Raw genomic sequence first — 21,052 nt, forward strand, 5'->3', positions numbered from 1 at the left:
CGACTGCAAAAATGAGCACAGGAGTAAATACCGGTTTTAATTGGTTTACGGAGCTGAGGCTTTAATTCCAGTTGAGATAGGAGAACCAAGCACACGGTTCACACAATCGACACAAGAATCTAACGACGAGGAGATGCGGGTCAATTTAGATTTACTTGAAGGACGGAGAGAAGCTGCATTAATAATTCTTAGTTTTTTTTTTTTCTTAAGCGAGTAGAAAAATTAATTTTTTTTTAAACTTTTAAGTGGTGGCACAAAGATATTTTGTAAACTAAGTTGTTGAAGTAGCAACTTACTTGTGTTTCCAGGACCATATTTAGCATTCTTTTGTTTTTTATTTTATTTTCTATGATATATAGGTATGATTGAGTTATTTATTCAATTTCAAAAATTAGTATTATGACCTTGATATAATAAATTAAAAGTTGGATGACTATCCGTGAAATTAATGCGTAAGCATAAGGTCAAGAAGTGAAGGGGAGCCATGGAGCAACGTTAAAGTTGTCTCCATGTGACCTATAGGTTACGAGTTCGAGCCAGGGAATTAGCCATTAATGCTTGCATCAGGGTAGACTGTCTACATGACACCCCTTTGAGGTGCAACCCTTTCCTGGATCCTGCGTGAACATGGGATACTTCGTGTACCGGGTTGCCCCTAAACAAAAGGTCAACAAGTGACGGGGAGCTTTGGAGCAACAATAAAGTTGTATTCGTGTGACCTATAGGTTACGGATTATAGCCGTGCAATTAGCCATTGATGCTTGCATCAGCGTAGGCTACCTACATCATTACCCCCTTGGGTGCGCACCTTTTTGGACCCTGTGTGAACGCGGGATGCTTCGTACACCGAGCTAACCCCTAAAATAAAGGTCAAGAAGTATAAAGAATACAAAAGACTTGCCTGGAGAATATCACCAATATTGATAACTAAAGCTCCAGGGATAGGAGGAACATCAACCCACTGATTTTGGTGAAAAACTTGAAGTCCGCCAAAATCATCTTGTAGAAGTACTGTGAAAAAGTCATTATCTGCATGTCTGCTTGTGCCTATTGCAAGTTCTGGTTGTGGACATGCAGGATAATAATTACACAAAATGCCAAGTCCCTCAGCACAGTCCATTTCTTTGAGATGATTAGGTTTGAGACCAAGACCCTCTGATAATAACTCAAGCAACTTGCACCCCAATTTCATCACATGATCTGAGTACTCTATTACAATTTCCCTGCAAGAATGCAAGTAAAGTTGATAAATTAAAATGGAATTTTATGTTATATACACAAATCGCACTAACACGTTGTATCCTTGAGCTGAGGATCTATCGGAGACAGTGTCTCTACCTTCATAAGGTAGGGGTAAGGTTTACGTACACACTATCCTTCCTAGACCCCAAGTGTAGTTACACTTGAGTTATTATTGTTGTTGTTATACTAACACATTGTAACGTGTTATATATTCTATTCTTTAGTTACCATATATGTTTTCTTATAAAACAATTATCTGTTATTATAGGTTAATTTTATCTAATAGCATAAAAGAACCATGCACTATTGGCAGTCCGGTGCACTAAGCTCCCGCTATGCGTGGGGTTCAGGAAAGGGCCAGACCATAAGGGTCTATTATATTATACTCAATTTTACCCTATATTTCTGCAAGAGGCTATTCCCCGGCTCGAACCCATGACCTTCTGATCACATGACAACAATGTTACCCGCGTAGCTCAGATACTTTAGGAGAGGGATTACTTGATACTAAAAGATGTGAATGCGAAATTTCTTTAGTTCATTGTATCATGCTCGTAATTACTCCCTCTTTCTAATTTTACATGACAGAAATTTTGATTGAACTTTAAGATATTAGTTTTACTTGCATACTATATAATGATTGAAATGTTAGTTTGATAAATAAAATAGTTTTTTAAAAAAGTGTCATATAAAGTGAAACGGAAGAAGTTATTTTCAGAAAGTGATTGAAGTTATATATACTAACATTGTAAACAAAATTTCCAATATAAACGTATTTAACTGATTTTCCAGATTGCTAATTGCAGTTATTATAATATTAATTGTAATTGTTTTCAACTATCAGTGATGAAAGTTAAACTCGAAAAAAAGTACCTGCACGTCTCAGGCAATTCCTCTGGTTTAGCAGGATTTGGAGCCATAACAGAATAAAGCGAGTCTCTCCAGTTTGCAGCTAAAGCTTTCTCAGTAAACAAATCAAAATTGCAGTTATACATCACCTTCCTCGCCACATCTCGACTATAGTACGGCTTCTTAACATCGATTTCTTGCTCATGAAAACGACGTGCTCCTCGCAACATTTCATCCAGTACTAACACTGGAATTCCATGATTGATCACTTGAAAGAAACCCCATGTTTCAGCTGCATCTTGAATTTTGTTTACTATTTCTTTGTGCTTAATAGGATCTTTATTGATGTTTTGAAGGTCTATTAATGGGAAAATAAAATGTGTTTTTTTGGGGCTCGAGGGGTTTTCTAAGGCTTCTGGATGAATGAATATTTGAGGCACTTTAGTAATTCCAGCATCAGTTAGCCCTTTGACACCAGCTTTTGTGTCGTCAAAGGCTTTTAATTCACTCTGTTTATCATAGTTTGGTTGGGAAGTTGCAAGATTTTGTTGTGTGTTGGAGACATCCATTTTGGCCGAACGATGTGGTGCTCTTAATTAATTAGAGATATATATCTGATTCGAGAACTAGCAATTGAATCCCTTTGAATAAAGAGAGCACATAAAAATTTCTCTTAAGAAGTCCTAAAAAAAGAAATGAAGGATTGAGAAACACAAAAGTTTGATTAGAAGGAAAGACAAAGATGATTTAAATTTTGGTTATAAATATCAGCATCTTAAATAGTGACCATATAGTTAATTTTACTTGGACACCAAGTATGGTCCATTTTAAAATATTTGTAAGCACATGAAAGTGACAACAGAGTTGGTGCTACTTGGAAAATCAAAGTATGGTCCTTCATTTTTTAAAATATTCAAAAGAACAAGTGACCATAGAGTTGGTGGTACTTGGACACCAAGTATATATATGGTCCTTTTCTTAAAAAAAAAAAGAAAATTTAAAATATATGGTTGCAATAAGCATATCATCTTTTTTATTCCTGATCCACGTGCCGCTATAACTTTTTCTACATAAGGTCAAAAAGATTGGCAGTAGTAGGAATAGAAAATAAATACAGTTTATTCCTTTATTATTAGAAGAAACTTTTTTCTTTTTTTTCTTTTTATTAATGGTCAACTGTTATATTATGAGGCAACTAGTCAAATTAGAACAAGTTTAGATAAAAGAAGTCACGTGAACTTATCCGCTGTTTAACCAAAAAATGGAATTTTAGTCAAAGCTAGAATTTAGAAGAATTCGGGTTACTGATAATCAAAGAAATGAATAAAAGGAAATAATTCTGAGTAGCAATATAATAATCAAGAAAAACAAGTGATACCAATGTATATTTCAATAGCTTTTTCGTGTCCCCCACAACTGATCATATATCTCCTTTTTATAGGTACCTTTGAGAATGTACGTTATGCCTAAATCATAATGAGGCTATTATGAATAATTAAAGACATTGAATGCTACGTTACACAATCATTACATTGAATATATATATTCCTTAACGGACTCAGCATTTAATACCCATTAAATGTTGTATCTGCACGCTTTTTTATAACCAGATTCATTCCTTCTGATGCCCGGATATAAATGATTTAAATAGGTACGGGTGCCGTGCTACTTATCTGATATCCTGTGCCTCTTCCTCCTTCTTTGCTCGTGTCTGTTTTACAATTCTTGAATCGTGTCTAATTGAGATTTATTGACCTTTTGACCAATCCACGTGTCCTGACACGTCACCATATATATATAAAATACAATTTTTCCCCAATACAGATAGTCCCCCCACTTTCCATTTATTCATCAGTTTGAATATTTGGGAAGTGGAATTCATTTAAAAGAGAATTTTTGTCAAATGCTCTGACAGAATTGATGCTTCAATTGTCACTTCCATTTAATGCATTAGACACGTGTCATCCTCTCATTGATTCTACAGTTTTGCAGCACTTTCTTAGGCTTTCTTTTCGGCTTCCCTATTCACGAAGTGTCAGTTATCATTATTATAGCTCTTCCATCATTGTACTTTTTCTTTTTGTCGGTCACCCATTAGTATAAATATAACTTCTTTACTTGTCTTTTACCATATAAAGCGTGTCAAACACTTTAATTCTTCAAAAACCTCTTATTCTCTTCTGCTCTACTTCAATCTTCTTTGTCATGGCTTCACCAAACCCTAACCCTAGGAGAACCCCCATTTTGGATAACTTCCCCAATGCTCCTGTTAGGCACAGAAGAGGGGGTAGACTCCGTAGCTTGGGGTCTGCTCGTGGTGGTAGCACATCTACTCCTTCTTCTAGCTCGGGTCCTTCTTCTAGGACTAGAGGTTCCCTTTCTCAGAAGTCTTCTTCTAGGAATAAAGAATCCTCTAAGCCCCTTCGTGAGCCTCTAGTTGAAGAAATAGTCCCAACAGAGATTTCTTTTCACCATGATAGAGAATCTCTCAGGACCCNTAATACCCATTAAATGCTGTATCTGCACGCTTTTTTATAACCAGATTCATTCCTTCTGATGCCCGGATATAAATGATTTAAATAGGTACGGGCGTCGTGCTACTTATCTGTGTATATATATATATATATATATATATATATATATATATATATATATATATATATATATATATTCCTTAACGGACTCAGCATTTGATACCCATTAAATGATGTATCTGCACGCTTTTTTATAACCAGATCCATTCTTTCTGATGCCCGGATATAAATGATTTAAATAGGTACGGGCGTCGTGCTACTTATCTGATGTCCCGTGCCTCTTCCTCCTTCTTTGCTCGTGTCTGTTTTACAATTCTTGAATCGTGTCTAATTGAGATTTATTGACCTTTTGACCAATCCACGTGTCCTGACACGTCACCATAAATATATAAAATAAAAAATTTCCCCAATACATCCGCCTCTCTCTAAATTATGTATAACATCGGCGAATTTTAGCTCAAATACTTAAATTAGCATGAGTAAACCGAAGTTTAAGTAGGCACTTTAGTGCATTGATAACGAGATGCATCTTTAACCTTTTAGTTTGATCCTCATATCATTTCTTCTTTTAAATTATATTTTAATTAATACATAGGGGTAAATCCCAATGCCTTTGCCGCTTTTTCTAATTAAAGACACTTTTTTTGTTTTTATTGTGGTTACACTTTTTATTTTTATTTTTTTCCCTTTTCTTTCTTTAGTATTTGTTTTGACTTTTAAAATCGTTAAACCAAAATATATCTCTCAAACCTCGGAAACTCGGTTTTCTGACGCTTATAATATACCCATGCTCTTAAAATCTTAGATCGTCTCTACACTTTTCTAAAAAATTATCATGATAGCACAATAGCTAAAGATTACAATTCAAATCATAGTATCACGACTTTTGATAAAATACTACTGGCTTGTTTGACCAAGATTCTCTATGGCCAAAAGTACTTATTTGGCCATTAATATTTTTTTTTCAAAGTTAAGATGTTTGACCAAGCTTTTAGAAAGAAAAAAGTGCTTTTAAATAGAATTTTAAAAAGGAGAAAAAAGTAGTTTCTTCACAAACATACTTTTTTGAAACGTACTTTTGAAAAAAAATACACTTTAAAGCATTTTTTAATAGCTTGGCCAAACACTAATTTCTGTTTAAACTTCTTTTCAAATTAATTAGTCATACAAATTGCTTCTTACCAAAAGTACTTTTCCTGAAAAGAGCTTTTGAAAATTTTCAAAATAAGCTAATTTTAAAAGTTTGGCCAAACAGACTAGTAACTACTTACACTCTAAAGAAATATAACAATACTTTTTTTCGGAGAAAATGACATTGCATAGCCTTGTAAAAATAATAGCTGAAAAATATATAAAATTTATATATTTTTTTGTATATATATACATTCTGTATGTTATATACGAAAATTATATAAATTATATACACTTTTTCATACCAAAAACATCACAAAATCCTAATACCAATCTAATCTATTCTATAGATATTTGGACTAGAGTTGACAAACAAACAAAACCAGCAATATACTTTCTTAGTATCGAATAGAAATCTAAATGGGGCGTGGCTAAGTTGTACGGCAACGGGTTTTGGTCCCGCAATTTGGAGGTTCGAATCCTTCCATCCCAGAACAGATATATATATTCTATAAGAATATAGATTGCTTTTTTAACAATGCTCTATTTATGTAAATAATTTTTATTACGGGCTAAAAATAATAATATACCCCTTTTCGGTGAAGGGTAATTAGCTGACAAGGCCCATCTCTTTGGGGACCCTTCTTTTGCAACCACTGATTCATGTAAATGGTTACCCATAAATCAAGGGAGTCTTTCTAAGGTACACTCAGAAAGTATAACCAACATTTTTTTTCTTTATATATACTTGTGTCCTCAACATTTCTCTTTCAATCCCAACTATTTCATCTTTATCCATATGTTCTTTTCCTTTTTAAATTGAAGTACACACTTGATTTTGATATAGTAATAAATTAAAAGATGGCACAAATGGTAAGACCAACTGAAAAGTTCCCACAAGAAGATCAAGACATGCAAAATCTCCATGTAAACAAAACCCAAGTAAGATCTCTTCATTATCCCACATTGCTTAATTCTTGGTTTAATTTTCCCTTTATCTTGGCTTTCAAGATTACAATATTTGATCAAGAAGCAGGATATATATATATATATATATATATATAGTGCCATATTGTGTATGCAAGAGTTACTATAGGTTTCAATCATTTACAGTAACGTGTGCAGAAATTTTTCATAAGTGGTGTTACAATTTGAAGAAAAGAATAAATAAATAAATAACTTATTATAACTGTAAGTGGTGTCAGTTTCTATATTTAATCCAAATATTTTATTTTTTCTAATACATAACTAGTAAAAGAATTCAACGAAACGGTGTCCCGTATGTGACACCCCATAGGACAAGATGTAAATGCCCCTGGTCATCTAAATGGCTAAAAGAAGGAATTATTTCGATATTACTATCAAGATCTAACTCTAAGGAGGATACTATTCATTTTTTCTTCATATTGTTGCTCGCTTGCTTTTGATCGTTTTAAAAAACAAAAGAGTAGGCCGAGAAAAACTCTTATTTTACAAACTTGCCTACTTAGGCTCAACCTTTTGCCCTACCTATACTAATATTTGAGGATTTTTTTTCTTATTTAATAAATTTAGACGGTTTTTCTAATGCTAGGATGAAAAAAAGTGGTGTCCTATATTGGATTTATTGTATGTAATTTTACCTCATAATAAGTGACTTGACTTCACAGCCTTTTAATTACACGACGTACAATAAATTTTATTGTTCGTGATTATTGATTACATGACGACAACTTTTACTGTTGCGTTGAGCAACATTTACTTTTGTGCAAAATGTGATTATTTCCTAATAATTACTTCTATTTTTATAACAGGTTGGTCAAGTCAATCATGATCAGCTTTGTGAGTACCTCCATAATCAGCAACTGCAACCACAAGATGGTGCGCAGCTTGAAGGCAAAATTGTTGCACTTTCCTTGTCATCAGCAGAGGCCTCAAATCACAACATGCACAAGTGATCATTTAATTAGTGAGATGTCTCCATATATAGCTTGAAATCAATAAATAAGATAGAAGAAGTGAAAAGGTGGAAATATTAATTTTCACCATAAAGTTAAGTTATTTGTTCAGATTAAAATACTAGGAGGTGATTAGCGGCGTAGCCAAGATTTTGTATAAGTGATGTCTGTTTATTGTCACAATTCATTTTGTAAATGTGTTTGCATTTGGAATTAGTAGTGGATTTAAGGAGTTACTTTGTATTATTTTCAATCGGTATTCGCATATATATATATATATATATATATATATATATATAAACTTTTTCAAGAAATAAATATTTACACGTATATATGAAAAAAATTAACGAAGTAGTATCAAATGATAACGATAATAAAAGTGTCTATGCGCCACCAACTACCTATGTAATTATTTGGTGTAGTTCACAATTATAGAATTTTGGATTGCAATTTATATTACATATCAGAGCAAAAGTTAATGAAAAAGGAGGTTAATCATTGATGAGGAGAAGAGCTCATATTATGCTGATGTTAGATATTTTGCCTATTTACTTTGTATGTATAGCTTAAGTGGGATTAAAAGCTAGTAATGCATTAGTTGTCCACTTATACTGTAAACTTGAGTGGACTCTATCTATATGCTAAAAGGAATGAATATCAATTAGTCAATCAAGCAAAGTATCTCTAACCATTATCTGCACTTGATTCATTCCAATATTCCTTTGCTTATAAATTAATTATTTCTTAACTCAAATTAGAACTTCCTTATAGTTACATGATCTCACAAGAAGTAAGCTGGCAAAAACTTGGCTAAAATTGATTTGGAGGTAATATTGCAGCATAATTTTATTTTTGGTACAAACAATATTGGCAGTGGCGTAGCCAAAAATTTCGTAGTGTTCAAACTTTAAACAAGTCAATAATTTTTTTGTCTATTAATAGTGTACCAAATTTTTTAAATCAAACTATGCAATATTTAGCTAAACAATTAAAAAAATTATAATAGAACTATAGTTTTATAAATCAAAATTAAAATAACAAAAGGACAACATTAGAAGTTTACTAATAAAATTAAGCATAAAACCAAAGTAAAGGCAGAGTAGAGAGAATTTGTGTTTTGTTTTGTTGAAGAAATTTGGCAGAATAGCCTGGTAGACACTTGTACTTGTTCGTGTTTGTCATCCCGGTCCCTATACTTGATAAAGTTTCGTCCAGACACTTATAGTTGTTCAAAATCGATATTTTAAACCCCTCTAACCATTGACCAAGTCTACGTGGCAACTTAATTGCTGAAGTGGATAAAATACGTGTATTTCACGCATATAAGGAGCGTGGACATAAAAATTTAATGATTAAAATAAGGAAAAAAATAAAAATAAAAGAAAAATACAAAAAATCAAATTAGAAAAAGAAAGAATGAAGGTGCCTAAGCTCTTTAATGGCGTCTCTGCTTCTCTTAGTTCTGCGGCCCACCAACCCCCCTCCCTTCTCCACGTTACTCCCTTCCCCCATTTTAACCCAACACCCCCAACAACACAGCCCTTCCCTTCACATATGCATCCACCACAGATCCAAAACCTCTACTAGATTAGTAGCAGTTTTTGGGGAATTTTTTCTCACATCCCTATTCCCTTACTTTGGAAGATAGCCTTTGCAAAGAAAAGAAATAGAAATAGTGGAAGAAGATTGCTTGTGAAACCTATTTTCGATTCGTTTTCATGTAGCAAAATTTCAGATTGTTTTGGGTGATGTTGGTTTTTTGCGTAGTCATTTTTTATGGCAGGTTCTTTTTCTCGTGGTTGATTGGTGATACAACGATGGAGTGTTGGTTGTGAAGAAGCTTTGTAGGTGAAGGGTGGTCTATTTTCGATGACTCTTTAGGTTGACGAATGGATCTGTTTTGATTATTGTTGTTGTGTTTCGCTATTTGGATCTTTAATCGAATTTTGGGGAGGAGACTCAAAGGCTTGTTTGTTGAGAATTTTCGAAATTCCATTGTTGGTCTTGCGAAGAACGAATCTATTGATTTGAAACCTCAAGTTGTTGCTTACATAGTATTAAACTCAGCTGGGTATTGAAATTTAGACTTGAAAATGCAATAAACATTTGTGTTTGAGGATCAAAACTGGAGGGACAAGCAGAGACGCCATTAAAGCTCGATTGAAGCTTCTGGGTATATTCAGGTTTAGAAGAGAGAACCTACTGTATCTCTTTTCTATGGGTTCCGTATTTTTGTAGGGTAGCCAGTTCTATTTTTCAATAGTTTATTTTCCTATGTGGCACTAGTAATGACGTGGCGTCCTACGTGTAGGAGATTGTATTACACACACTGGTAGCTCATGTCATAAGCGTTTATTATACACGATTTGAACGAGTGTAAGTGTTCGATAAGTTTGGGGACCGGCATGACAAAGTGGCACAAGTATAAGTGCCATTTAGGCTATTCTGCCAAGAAATTTTTACAGAGCTTGACTTTTAAATTATAATATTAATTTAAGAAATAAATTTAGTTAAAGAAATACTTTTAATATTAGTTGTTTATTTCTACCTAAATTTTAAGAGTTATTTTATTAGAAAATTTTTTAAACTAAAAAAAAAAACCCCACACATGGTGGTCTATGTTTAGTTTTGGCAAACAAAATGAGCAGAACTTTGAAACAGTGAACCACACGTCACTTTGAACACCCTAAACCAGCGGACTGCCTCACTCAACTGTATTAAGGGTGTTCAACATATAATATACGGAAAAGGGTCTGATCTATCCCTCTACTATGATAAATTGTTCAAAATTGTCCCCCGTTATACTATTGGGCCATAAAAGTCCCTGCGTCATACTATCCTAACAAATCTGCCCTTAGTTAGACGGAGGTGCCACGTGGCATCTCCTCATCAAACGACCCACCCCCCAATTTAAAAAACAAACCATCCAATACTGACCCGCCCAAGTNTTCTCACACACACATAAACTATATTGTAATTGATGATCAATCTTATACTTTACTACGTACGTACGAATAATTAATTAATGTATATATATATATATATATATATATATATATATATATATATATATATATATATATCAGGTTCTTTTAGGGATTAATAGACTTGTGAAGATCCTAATTAGTATATATAATTTATCATCAAATATATATGTTTGTAAATCGGAATAGGGTCTGATCTATCCCTCTACTATGATAACAAATCTACCCTTAGTTAGACGGAAGTGCCACGTGGCATCTCCTCATCAAACGACCCACCCCCAATTTAAAAAAAGCCATCCAATACTGACCCGCCCAAGTTAAGACCCGTTACCTAAAGGCAAAAAGAGAGACATAACTTAAAAATATGGAAAACCAGCATTGTTCTTCATCTTTATTGATATTTGCTCAAAATTTCCAACCCAACTTCTTTGAATCTTCACCAAATTTGTTATAATTTGAGATTTAAGCTCCCCAAGAGATCCCTAACAAAACACAATAACATCAATTAGAAATAGTTCACATTTTCGAAAACTCAATTTTCGAGCTAAGATTCAGAGCTTTCATCAATGGAGTTTTTAGCTCTTGCTTCACGTACCAGCTTTCCAACAATGTTCTAAAAAATACTTTCAACAAGAAACATAGACATCTCAACTCTTTCAAAATTTTAAATCCAGTGTCCAATTGATATATCATCGTTCCCATCCTCTTCTTCTCCTTACTTTTCATCACCATATTCCCAAAAAATTACTGAATTGTGCGGAAGAAAATGGTTCGTCCGTAACTATTTTTACATATATTATAAAATAAAGGAAGATTAGAAATCAGATGCCAATCAAAAATATTTAATTAAAATTTAAGAAAAATGATAAGAAGTGTAGAAGGAGCCATCGGAAACCAAAGTTCATCCGCAAAAGCTTTTTTAAGCAATCACAAATTCACAACAGACCCAGTTGGGTGTTCTTCAAGCTTTTCCAAATAGTCCAATAGTGATTTTAGTTTCCCTTCAACTATATTTTCCCAAATCAGTAATTGAATCAAAACTTAAGCACAACAAATAATTTTTCCAAACGATTCTAACAATAGGTAACCAACAAACCCAGATTTCTGATTTTGAATTTGAAATCTGAAAGTTTTTGGCTTAAAAAATGGAAATTAAAATCACCATAGGAAGTTAGATTACCTAAAAGGATTACTTCCCCAACGCGATTATTAGAAATGGGTATTATTTGGTTTATAAATGGCGGGTCGCGGGTTATGGGTTTGGTGGGTTTCATGGAGCGGGTCGTCTCATATGTGCACAGATGTTAAAAGGGCACGGATGGATGCCATGTGGCACTTCCGTCTAACTAAGGGCAGATTTGTTAGGATAGTATGACGGCAGGGACTTTTATGGTCCAATAGTATAACGGGGGACAATTTTGAACAATTTATCATAGTAGAGGGATAGATCAGACCCTTTTCCGTATAATATATAATCATATAAAGTAGTTGATAGAAATTAAGGGTCCACCAAACTATATAGAGAAACAGGTTCTCTATTAGTTCCCACAAAACACACGCACACTGCAGTAAGTAAATGACACAATGGAGTTTTATGTGGAAAGCTCCCAGCTCACGGGATCAAAAACTACGACCTACCCTTGTAGGATTTCAACTTCACTACTGAGCAAACTTTAGATTACAACCTATTGTAACCTAGGAATTAACCTCTTAATCCCTCACTAACTTGTAACAACTCTATTACAAGCCACTTTGTAATAACTCTATTACAAAGACTTACAACTCGACTAACTCTAGCCAAGACACAAATACAAGGGTTTATGATTTACAGAGATTTCCTACACAATGCTTCTAACTAAGCTAAGTAGGAATTACAAGTAGAGTTCTTTAATCAAAGGTACAACACAACTAAGGACATATAATAACTCGATACAGGGAACTGGTCCGTTGTTATGTTGTTCTTTGTTCTTGATGCCCTTAAGAGTCACTTGCAAGATTGATAGATGACTTGAGAGAATATTTGATCGATTCTTGAATGTGCAAGTATTTTGTTTTACCTTAGCTTGATGTTAATAATTCATTTGTGACAACATTTGAATGATGAAAGCAAGTTAGGTAAAGGGGATTCCCCATAAATTTGACTGTTGCACTGTTTTTGTGATGTTGCGTGTGCAAGCGCCAACTTTACAGCTGGGAGGGTTGACTTGTACAGTCACTACGAGAGCTGGTAGCTATCTGTTCCATCTGTTGTTCCTTTGACTCTGGAGAGTTGAACCGTGTCCCCAACTAGAGACTTGTTGATCTTAAGTTCTTGAGGATGTGTATTAGGTTCCTTATCTGGTTCTTAACAGTAAGTTTGTTAGATCATCAAAACATAACAGGGATACACATATAACCTATCAATTTCCCCTTTTTTGATAATGACAAACTTATAATTCAAGCTCCCCCTAAGAACCAGAATGACATTCGCATTTTTCGTATTCCCCCTGAATATGTTCACCATCCTGTTCCCCCTTAATTATTTTTTCCCCCTTTTGGCATCATAAAAAGATCAGTAGCAGGACTTAAGCAAAAATAAGTCTAGCTTTAGTCAACTCATGCCACATGTGTGCACACAATCATGACTAAAACAGAGCAAAAGAGCAAGGCATACATAGCAAAAGGATGAAACTTTCATTAATTTTGGATAGTTAAGCAGGGAGCAGTTCTATGTTTCCAAACACATCCACAAAATAAAAACCGCAAAAACAAAAGTACCCGTCATAGAACATCATTAGACCTAGAAGACAAACACTAAGAACTTAACACTTGGGAAGGGGACACTGTTTAGGGAGCACTAGAAGGGAAGGCCTAGAAGAAGAGGCAAGAGTTCGAAGAAGGATGTCCATGCGAGCGTTAGCTGTCACGTGCTCATTGAGCACTCTCTCCTTCAGGTCATCAACCTATTTCTTAAGGTCGGCATTTTCCTTGGTCAGACAGGTAACCTCTGTGCTTTGAGAGCTGCTAGAACCAGGTGCCTCCTGAAGCTGCCTCAGTTGACCCTCAAGAATGGCATTCCTTAACTTCAACGTGCTTATCTCAACAGTGGCACTGTTTTGGGCGTTGATCAACTGGAAGATAGTAGAAGTGTTGCCAGCTCCTCCAACCTTTTCAATGCATTCACATTCCTCGAGCGTGGTCTTAGAGAAGGTTTGCTTACAGGTACCCACTTTAGCTTGTCCAAAGGGACTTTGAAGAATTCAAACACCTTAGTGAGGAGGAACCAGTAAGGCAGCCCATGATTGCCATGTTTGAAATATGTCGCCTTCTGCATGTGTTCTATCATGATGGCAGGCACGTTGATAGTTGTGTATTCATCCAGTGCTTCCATTAGAACCAGGTCTGCTCGAGATGTAATGGACCTTCTCTTAGCACGAGGGAGCAAGACCTTGTTCACCATTTCAAACAATAATTGGTACACTGGAAGGAGGGCCTATTTCTGTACCTATTCCCCATGCTGAACTATCGCATACTTCAAGATGGAATTTCTAAAGTTCGAAGGGCAGGTTCCCTGAACAGAAGACAAACCCTCAGCGAGCACTCCCAAATAGATCCTAGCACAGCAGAGCCCATCATAATATCAACACCATTCACCGTCATACAAATATGATCGTCCTCAACTTTAAAGAAGTCGGCATACAAACTCCGCACTTCGTCCTCATACACTTTGGGACTGTCACATGTGAACAGGTGTGTCCACTATTGAAATTCACATATTTCCACCAATTACCGCATGCCAGCCATTTCTAGAGTATTAGGGCAAATGTACGGCCCCATAGCACTTTTTGATTTCTCAATTTTTCCTTCTCAGGACCCGGGGTTGCATCAAACTTGACCTTCTTTAAGGAATGAGGTTCCTCACTAGTACCGGCCTTCATTTTCACTGATTTTTGAGCACTCTTTCCTTTCTCAGCAGATGACACTTTTTCAACAGACTTCCCAAGCCCATGTTCACCAGACTCTTCAACCATATTTTTACTAGATTTTTCACCCTCGACATTACTCACACCCACCTCACTCTATTTCTCAACAGACTTTTAACCATCAGCCCTTCTCAACTCTTTTCTAACCACAGGGGACTCCTTTTTGGACTTTAGAACAGTAAGGTTCTGTGAGGACTTACGAACCAAAGAACCAGGTTCCTCTTCTACCTCATCATCAACATTCACGACTAGTGCGGGAGGCACTACGTTTTCATTGACAACCTTTCCATCATTCACCATTCTTCTTTTCCTTTTTATTTTGCCTTAAAACAATTCTTCCTTCTTTTGCAACCTCGTGATGGGTCTCTTAGACGTTGACCCCTGGGGAGGTACTTTTCGAGTCCTAGCACTGATAAAGCTTGCCAGAGCCTCATTATCACAATCTTCTTCATCACTATCCTCCTTCTCCTCTTCGGACAAGGATCGCATCTCAGGAACAACTATGGACAAAGGCTCAGCATAGAAGTGAGGAGAGGGAGCAGGATCAGTGTTGACCTAGGGTGATTGAGAGGAACCAAGGGTTGGCTCCTCTTGGGTGGAGGGATTAGGTCCCTCGGTAGGTGCCCCAGTGGTACTATCTGGTGCTGATGTTTCAACAGGCACCAGTTCCCTACTCTCCACTAGTGTACTATTTTCTTCCCCCTGAGACTCAGACATACCTTCACCACCCCCAATGATACTTCCCTCAGCAGCTATAGTGATAGGTTACAAGTACCTTGGGAATAAGTACTTTATTTTATGTTTTGATGACCTAACAAACTTACCATCCAGAACCAGATACGGAACCTGTTACACATCTACAAGACCATGAGATCACAAAGTTCCAGGTTGGGATCCAACATGGGATATAACTCAACTCTTCAGAGAGGAAGGAACACTTGAGGAAACACGTCCCTACCAGTTCCCGAGGAGAATGTATGAAGTCAACTCTCCAGCAGGAAAGTTACTTTCTACACACGCTACTGCACAGGAACAATGCAGCAGTCAACTTTCTATAGAAGGCTTTTTACCTACCTTGCTTACATCATTTTAAGTGATGTCATACACGTATAAATACCATCAAGGAAGGTAAAACAACTTACTTCATGAGAGAACCAGATAAAGGACCTGAAGCATGCCTGGTACAATCATTCAAGTTAATCGACTCAAGATAAACTGGGCAGTGTACTTTAGATTCACAGGAACCAGATTAGGGACCTGATACCTTGGTGTTCCCCTGACAGAAGTATAAGTCAACTGCACAACTGGAAAGCAACTGCAGAAAGTGACTGCCTGCAACAGTGCAGCAGACAGTGCAACAGTCACTTTCCATTGAGATTGGACATCACCATTGTGAATTGACATCACTAAGGTAATGTCTTGTATAGTATAAACCTCATGCAAGGCACAAGATTTTGGTTCAACACTTGCAAATACAGAAAACAAAAATCCTCTCTCAAATGCTTACAACAATCTATCTCAAGAACAAAGCTGCTTCAACCTCAAGGACCGGATCCAAGATTAAAGATGTCTTAAGTCCTTAGGTTTGTTGAGTCTTTGTTATTTGTTCTTCAATTATAACTCCTATCTTGCTTTCTTAGAAGTTGTTTTAGGAAACCCAAAATCACAAACCCTCCAAGTTTGTTTCTTGGCTAGAGTTAGTCGAGTTGTAAAGCCTTTGTAATAGAGTTATTACAAAGTGGCTTGTAATAGGGTTATTATAAGTTAGGGTGTCAAAAGCCTTTGTAACTGTAGAGTGACAAAGTCGCTTGTGGTGAGAGCATCACAAATTAGTAAAATCCTTTGTAACTAGGGAGTCACAAAGTGGCTTGTGGTAAGAGTACCACAAGTTAGTTGAAGTCTTTGTAATAGGGTTATTGCAAAGTGGCTTGTAATAGGTTTTTACAAGTTAGTGAAATTGAAAGCCTACAAGTGTAGGTCGTGGTTTTTGTCCCCTTGAGTTGGGATTTTTCCACGTAAAAATCCTCTGTGTTCTTTACTTGCTGCAGAGCTACTGTGGTAACAATTAGAGAACCTGATTCCATGTACTAATTGGTTGCACAGTCTGTTGCTTACAGTAGGAACTGCTAGAGAATCTTGTTCTCTATACAGTGAGAACTTATCCTGTGTCTCACCTACATACTGGTTCCACAGTTAGCACTGTACCAAACTGATATAGGACCAGATCGCTATGCAATTTGGTTCCTCAGTATTTTCAGTGGAAACTCATAGAGAACCCGGTTCTCTATACAGTCTGGTGGACGCTCAATTTCTAACAATTGGTATCAGAGCGGGTTCTTTCTAAAAGGTTAACTCCTAGAAAGGATCTACATGGCTGCTCCACCAAATCACGAGGAAGTACAATCAACGTATAGACCACCAAATTTCAATGGTCAATACTATGGTTGGTGGAAAACAAGAATGCATGATTTCATTATGGCTGAGGACTCAGAGCTGTGGGATGTAATATGTGATGGACCTTTTGTTCCCATGAAAACTGTTGGTGAGAGAACAGTTACAGTCCCAAAAACAAGAAAAGAGTACAACGATGCTGATAGAAATTCTATTGAGAAGAATTTTAAGGCAAAGAAGATTCTTGTTTGTGGCATCGGACCAGATGAGTACAACCGCATTTCAGCTTGCAGCCTGCTAAGGAGATTTGGGAAGCTCTTCAAACTGCCCATGAGGGAACTACTCAGGTGAAGCAGTCCAAAATTGATATGCTTACTTCTGAGTATAAGCTTTTTAAGATGGAGGAGGATGAGTCTATTCAAGATATGCACACACGTTTCACCTCCATTATCAATGAGCTTCACTCCCTTGGTGAAGTCATCCCAAGAAACAAGATGGTCCGGAAAATACTCAGTGTTTTACCAGGTTCTTGGGAAAGTAAAGTAAATGCAATCACTGAAGCCAAGGATTTGCAGAAGCTGACCATTGATGAACTCATTGGAAATCTCAAAACTTATGAGATGAGGAGAAAGAAGGATCTTGAAAGAAGAGAGCCCAAGAAGGAGAAGAACCTGGTTCTCAAGGCCGCCAACGAAAACTCAAGTAGTGATGAATCCGACATGGAGTATCTCACTCGAAGATTCCAAAAGATGATTCGAAAAAATGGTGGGATTCCAAAGAAAAGAAGTTCCAGCAGGAATTTCGAAGAAAATGATTGCTGCCATAGGTGTGGAAAGTCTGGACACTTCATTAAAGACTGTCCTCTTCATAAGCAGGATCATTACAAAATCAGCACTGAAAAGGCCACTAAAAGGAACCAGGTCCCTGACAGAAAGTTCAAAAGAAGAGATGCTGCTAACAACATGTTGAAGCAAGCCCTGGTTGATTGGAGAAATTCCTCTAGTGAATCTGAAGGTGAAAATATGATGGTTGCTGACAACGGATCTTCAGAATATGAGTCAATCTTTACACTCATGGCCAAATCTGATGATGATGAGGACAAGGAGGAAGATGAGTTAAGTTTTCTTGATGTTCAAAGAAATTTGAAAACTTACTCTAAGAAAAACTTGATGTCCTTAGCAAATGTGTTGATTGATGCCTATCACAGCCTCATTAATGAGAAGAATTCTTTAATAGAAGAAATTGGTGGCGTTGAACAAGAGAGGGATTATATGGGATTTTCCATTGTAGACTTAGAGGAAACCATTGAGAGTATGAAGAAAGAAAAAGAGGTTTTAACTGAGAGTAATGCTAACATTGAGCACGAGAGAGATGACCTATTGGTGGTAGTTGTAAACTTAAAGGAAACAATTGGGGAACTTAAAATGAAAAGAAGGCCTGAGAATTCTCAAAAGGGAAAGGAAGTTGCAAGTGAGGCATACATTAAGCTTGAAAGTGAGTTAAATTTAGTGAAGTCTAGTCTGTGTGCTGAGCTTGAGAGAAACAAACAACTTCAGGAAGAACTAGGAAGAGTGAAAAGTGATCTTGAAAAATCACTTAAGTGGACCTGGTCCTCTGATTCTATCACTTCCTTGTACACAAACAATAGGGGAACCAGGCAGGGAATCGGGTTCCAAAGGGAAAAGACTCCCTACAACCCTTATAGCAAGTACGTTACTATACCTGACAAGTGGATTTGCACTCACTGTGGCAACACTAGGCACTTTAAAAAAAATTGTAAGGTCAGAATTCAGTCGTTGCAGAAAAATAAGGTTTTAGCTGAAAAAGTAACTACTGCTACGGAACCTGGTCCTTCACATAGAAAACGTATAATGCCTGCTTGGACCAAAAGAGCCCTCATTCACCCCTTTTCTCATTGCAAGGACTCCTGTAAAGTTAAAATTGAGTCGTTGCAGAACAATAAAGTTTTTGTTGAAAAGAGGCATATTGATGAGGAACCTGGTTTCCAGAAAAGAAAATATGTGCTGCCTGCATGGGAAAAAAGAAGTCTAATCCACCCATTCTATCATTACAAGGGACCCAAACTCGTTTGGGTTCCTAAGTCTAACTCCTGATTTTCTTGTGCAGGGAACAGTAAAAGGGAGCAGCCTACAATGGTACATGGATAGCGGCTACTCAAAGCATATGACTGGAAGTACAAATGATCTCCTTTCACATAAGGCCCTGCAAGGAGAGTGTGTACCCTTTGGAAATAGCTAAAAGGGGTACACTCTAGGAGTAGGAAGGATTGAGAAGTCACTCACTCACTCAACTGAAAACGTGTACTATGTCAATGGCCTGAAGTAAAGTCTCTTGAGTGTTTCTCAGATATGTGACAAGGGAAATAAAGTGGAATTCTTGTCCAAGATATGCACAGTCACAAATCTTGTGACTAGTGAGGTGGTGCTTGTGACCAAAAGATACAAGAATGTCTACACTGCTGATTTTAAGTCCCACCATGGTGGTGATCTAACATGTCTAAGTGTCATTAATGATGATGCTGAATTATGGTGAAGATAACTGGGCATGTGAGTTTCTACTTGTTGAACAAGTTGGTTATGGAAGACCTGGTTCATGGGCTGAAGCAGTCAACACTGCTTGCTACTTGATTAACAAATGCATAATCAGGTCCCTCTTCAAGAAGTCTCTCTATGAACTGCTCAATGGGAGAAAAGCCAAGTTGACCTACCCGAGAGCCTTTGGATGCAAATGTTTTGTTCTCAACAATGATGGAAAAAGGGTCACAAAACCAAGCAGATGAAGATGGAGAATTCACAAATGCTCCTGGTAAAGCAATAGATATTGAAAATGGAAAGACTGATTTTTGCCTTTTGGGAATTGAGATCGGTGTTGTTTGCCAACAACACATTGTTCACAAATTTGAGAAGGAGCAATAATTTGAGGAAGACCTGTGACCATGCTCTTCTCCTGAAGTGTCTTCAATCCTCCAAAACTCAAATGACCATAACGAAAATGCCACAACCACGAGGGATCCTTCACTTCCGTCATCAAACAAGATTGAATACTATCAATCTTTATTGGAAATAATCTGTTGGAACTCATCTGAACTATTGCTATAGCTCCTCTCACGGGGTCATAAATTTCACACTCGCCCTTCTTAATAGTGATGACATAACCTTTCTCTTGCAACTGACCAACACTCAGTAAGTTGCTTTTCAAATCAGGAACATATAACACATTAGAGATTGTTTCCGCAAAACCATTCTTGGTTTTGATCTTGATGTCACCTTTTCCCGTTGCATCCACAGTAGAACAATCACCAAAACTAACTTTAAAACGGAAGCCTTCATTTAAGTAAGAAAAGCAAGAATTACTTCCAGTCATGTGATTAGTGCGGCTGTGTCTAAATACCAAACATCTCGCTCGGTTTCCTTCTCTACTTGAATTGCCATCAACAAGGTCTCACCTTCCTTGTTCTCCGCGTAATTGGACTTCTCTTCCTTTTCTTTGTCATTAGGCAGCCTAGTATAACATTCAGATGCGTAATGACTAAATTTATGACATCTATAGCACTCTATCTTGGATTTGTCATAATCTCGACCTCTGCCTTTGCCTTGAGATTGATCATTATTTGCTTTGAAATTCCTACAGGAATCTCTACCTCCATGATCTCCTCTTCTTCTGCCTCGACCTCTACCTCTACCCCTTCCTCTGGAATTGGAAGAAGAAATAAAAGTAGAAGCCTTCAAAGCCTGCTCATCGGAAGTTGAACTACGGTTCATCTTCTGCTCATGCACCAATAAGGAGCTCTGTAATTCGTCAAGTGATAAGACATCTATGTCTTTTGACTCCTCAATGGAGCAAACGACATAATCATACTTTGGTGTCAGAGAGCGCAATATCTTTTCCGCTATTACGACGTCGCCCATGTTCTCACTATGGAATCGCATCTTGTTGCATATCTCCATGGTTCTAGCACAGTAGTTGGTGATGGATTCTCCTTCCTTCATCTGCAAGGTTTC

General features: G+C 36.7%; 2 protein-coding genes and 1 long non-coding RNA gene across 4 annotated transcripts in view; 1 reads left to right on the top strand and 2 right to left on the bottom strand.

Moving 5' to 3' along the window:
• LOC109226595 (1-aminocyclopropane-1-carboxylate oxidase homolog) overlaps positions 1-2,840 on the bottom strand; it is a 22,630-nt gene extending 19,790 nt beyond the window's left edge. For both annotated transcript variants that reach the window (XM_019391405.1, XM_019391404.1), the window contains exons 1-2: positions 2,116-2,840; positions 902-1,223 (exon numbers count right to left, since the gene is read on the bottom strand). In XM_019391405.1, coding sequence (XP_019246950.1) covers positions 902-1,223; positions 2,116-2,660 — 867 coding nt within the window. In that variant the 5' untranslated portion in view covers positions 2,661-2,840. The remainder of the gene's footprint in view (positions 1-901; positions 1,224-2,115) is intronic.
• On the top strand, positions 6,545-7,939 carry LOC109228170. Its single transcript, XR_002068318.1, has 2 exons — positions 6,545-6,698; positions 7,550-7,939. It is a non-coding gene; the product is annotated as an uncharacterized LOC109228170 (long non-coding RNA).
• Positions 19,642-21,052, bottom strand: part of LOC109227623 — a 3,807-nt gene continuing 2,396 nt past the window's right edge. Inside the window, exons 3-5 of the mRNA XM_019392821.1 lie at positions 20,497-21,040; positions 19,979-20,374; positions 19,642-19,853 (exon numbers count right to left, since the gene is read on the bottom strand). Of these exons, the coding sequence (XP_019248366.1) occupies positions 19,642-19,853; positions 19,979-20,374; positions 20,497-21,040 (1,152 nt within the window). The remainder of the gene's footprint in view (positions 19,854-19,978; positions 20,375-20,496; positions 21,041-21,052) is intronic.

This window comes from Nicotiana attenuata, chromosome 6, assembly GCF_001879085.1.
Source record: "Nicotiana attenuata strain UT chromosome 6, NIATTr2, whole genome shotgun sequence".
NCBI classification, from domain to species: Eukaryota; Viridiplantae; Streptophyta; class Magnoliopsida; order Solanales; family Solanaceae; genus Nicotiana; species Nicotiana attenuata.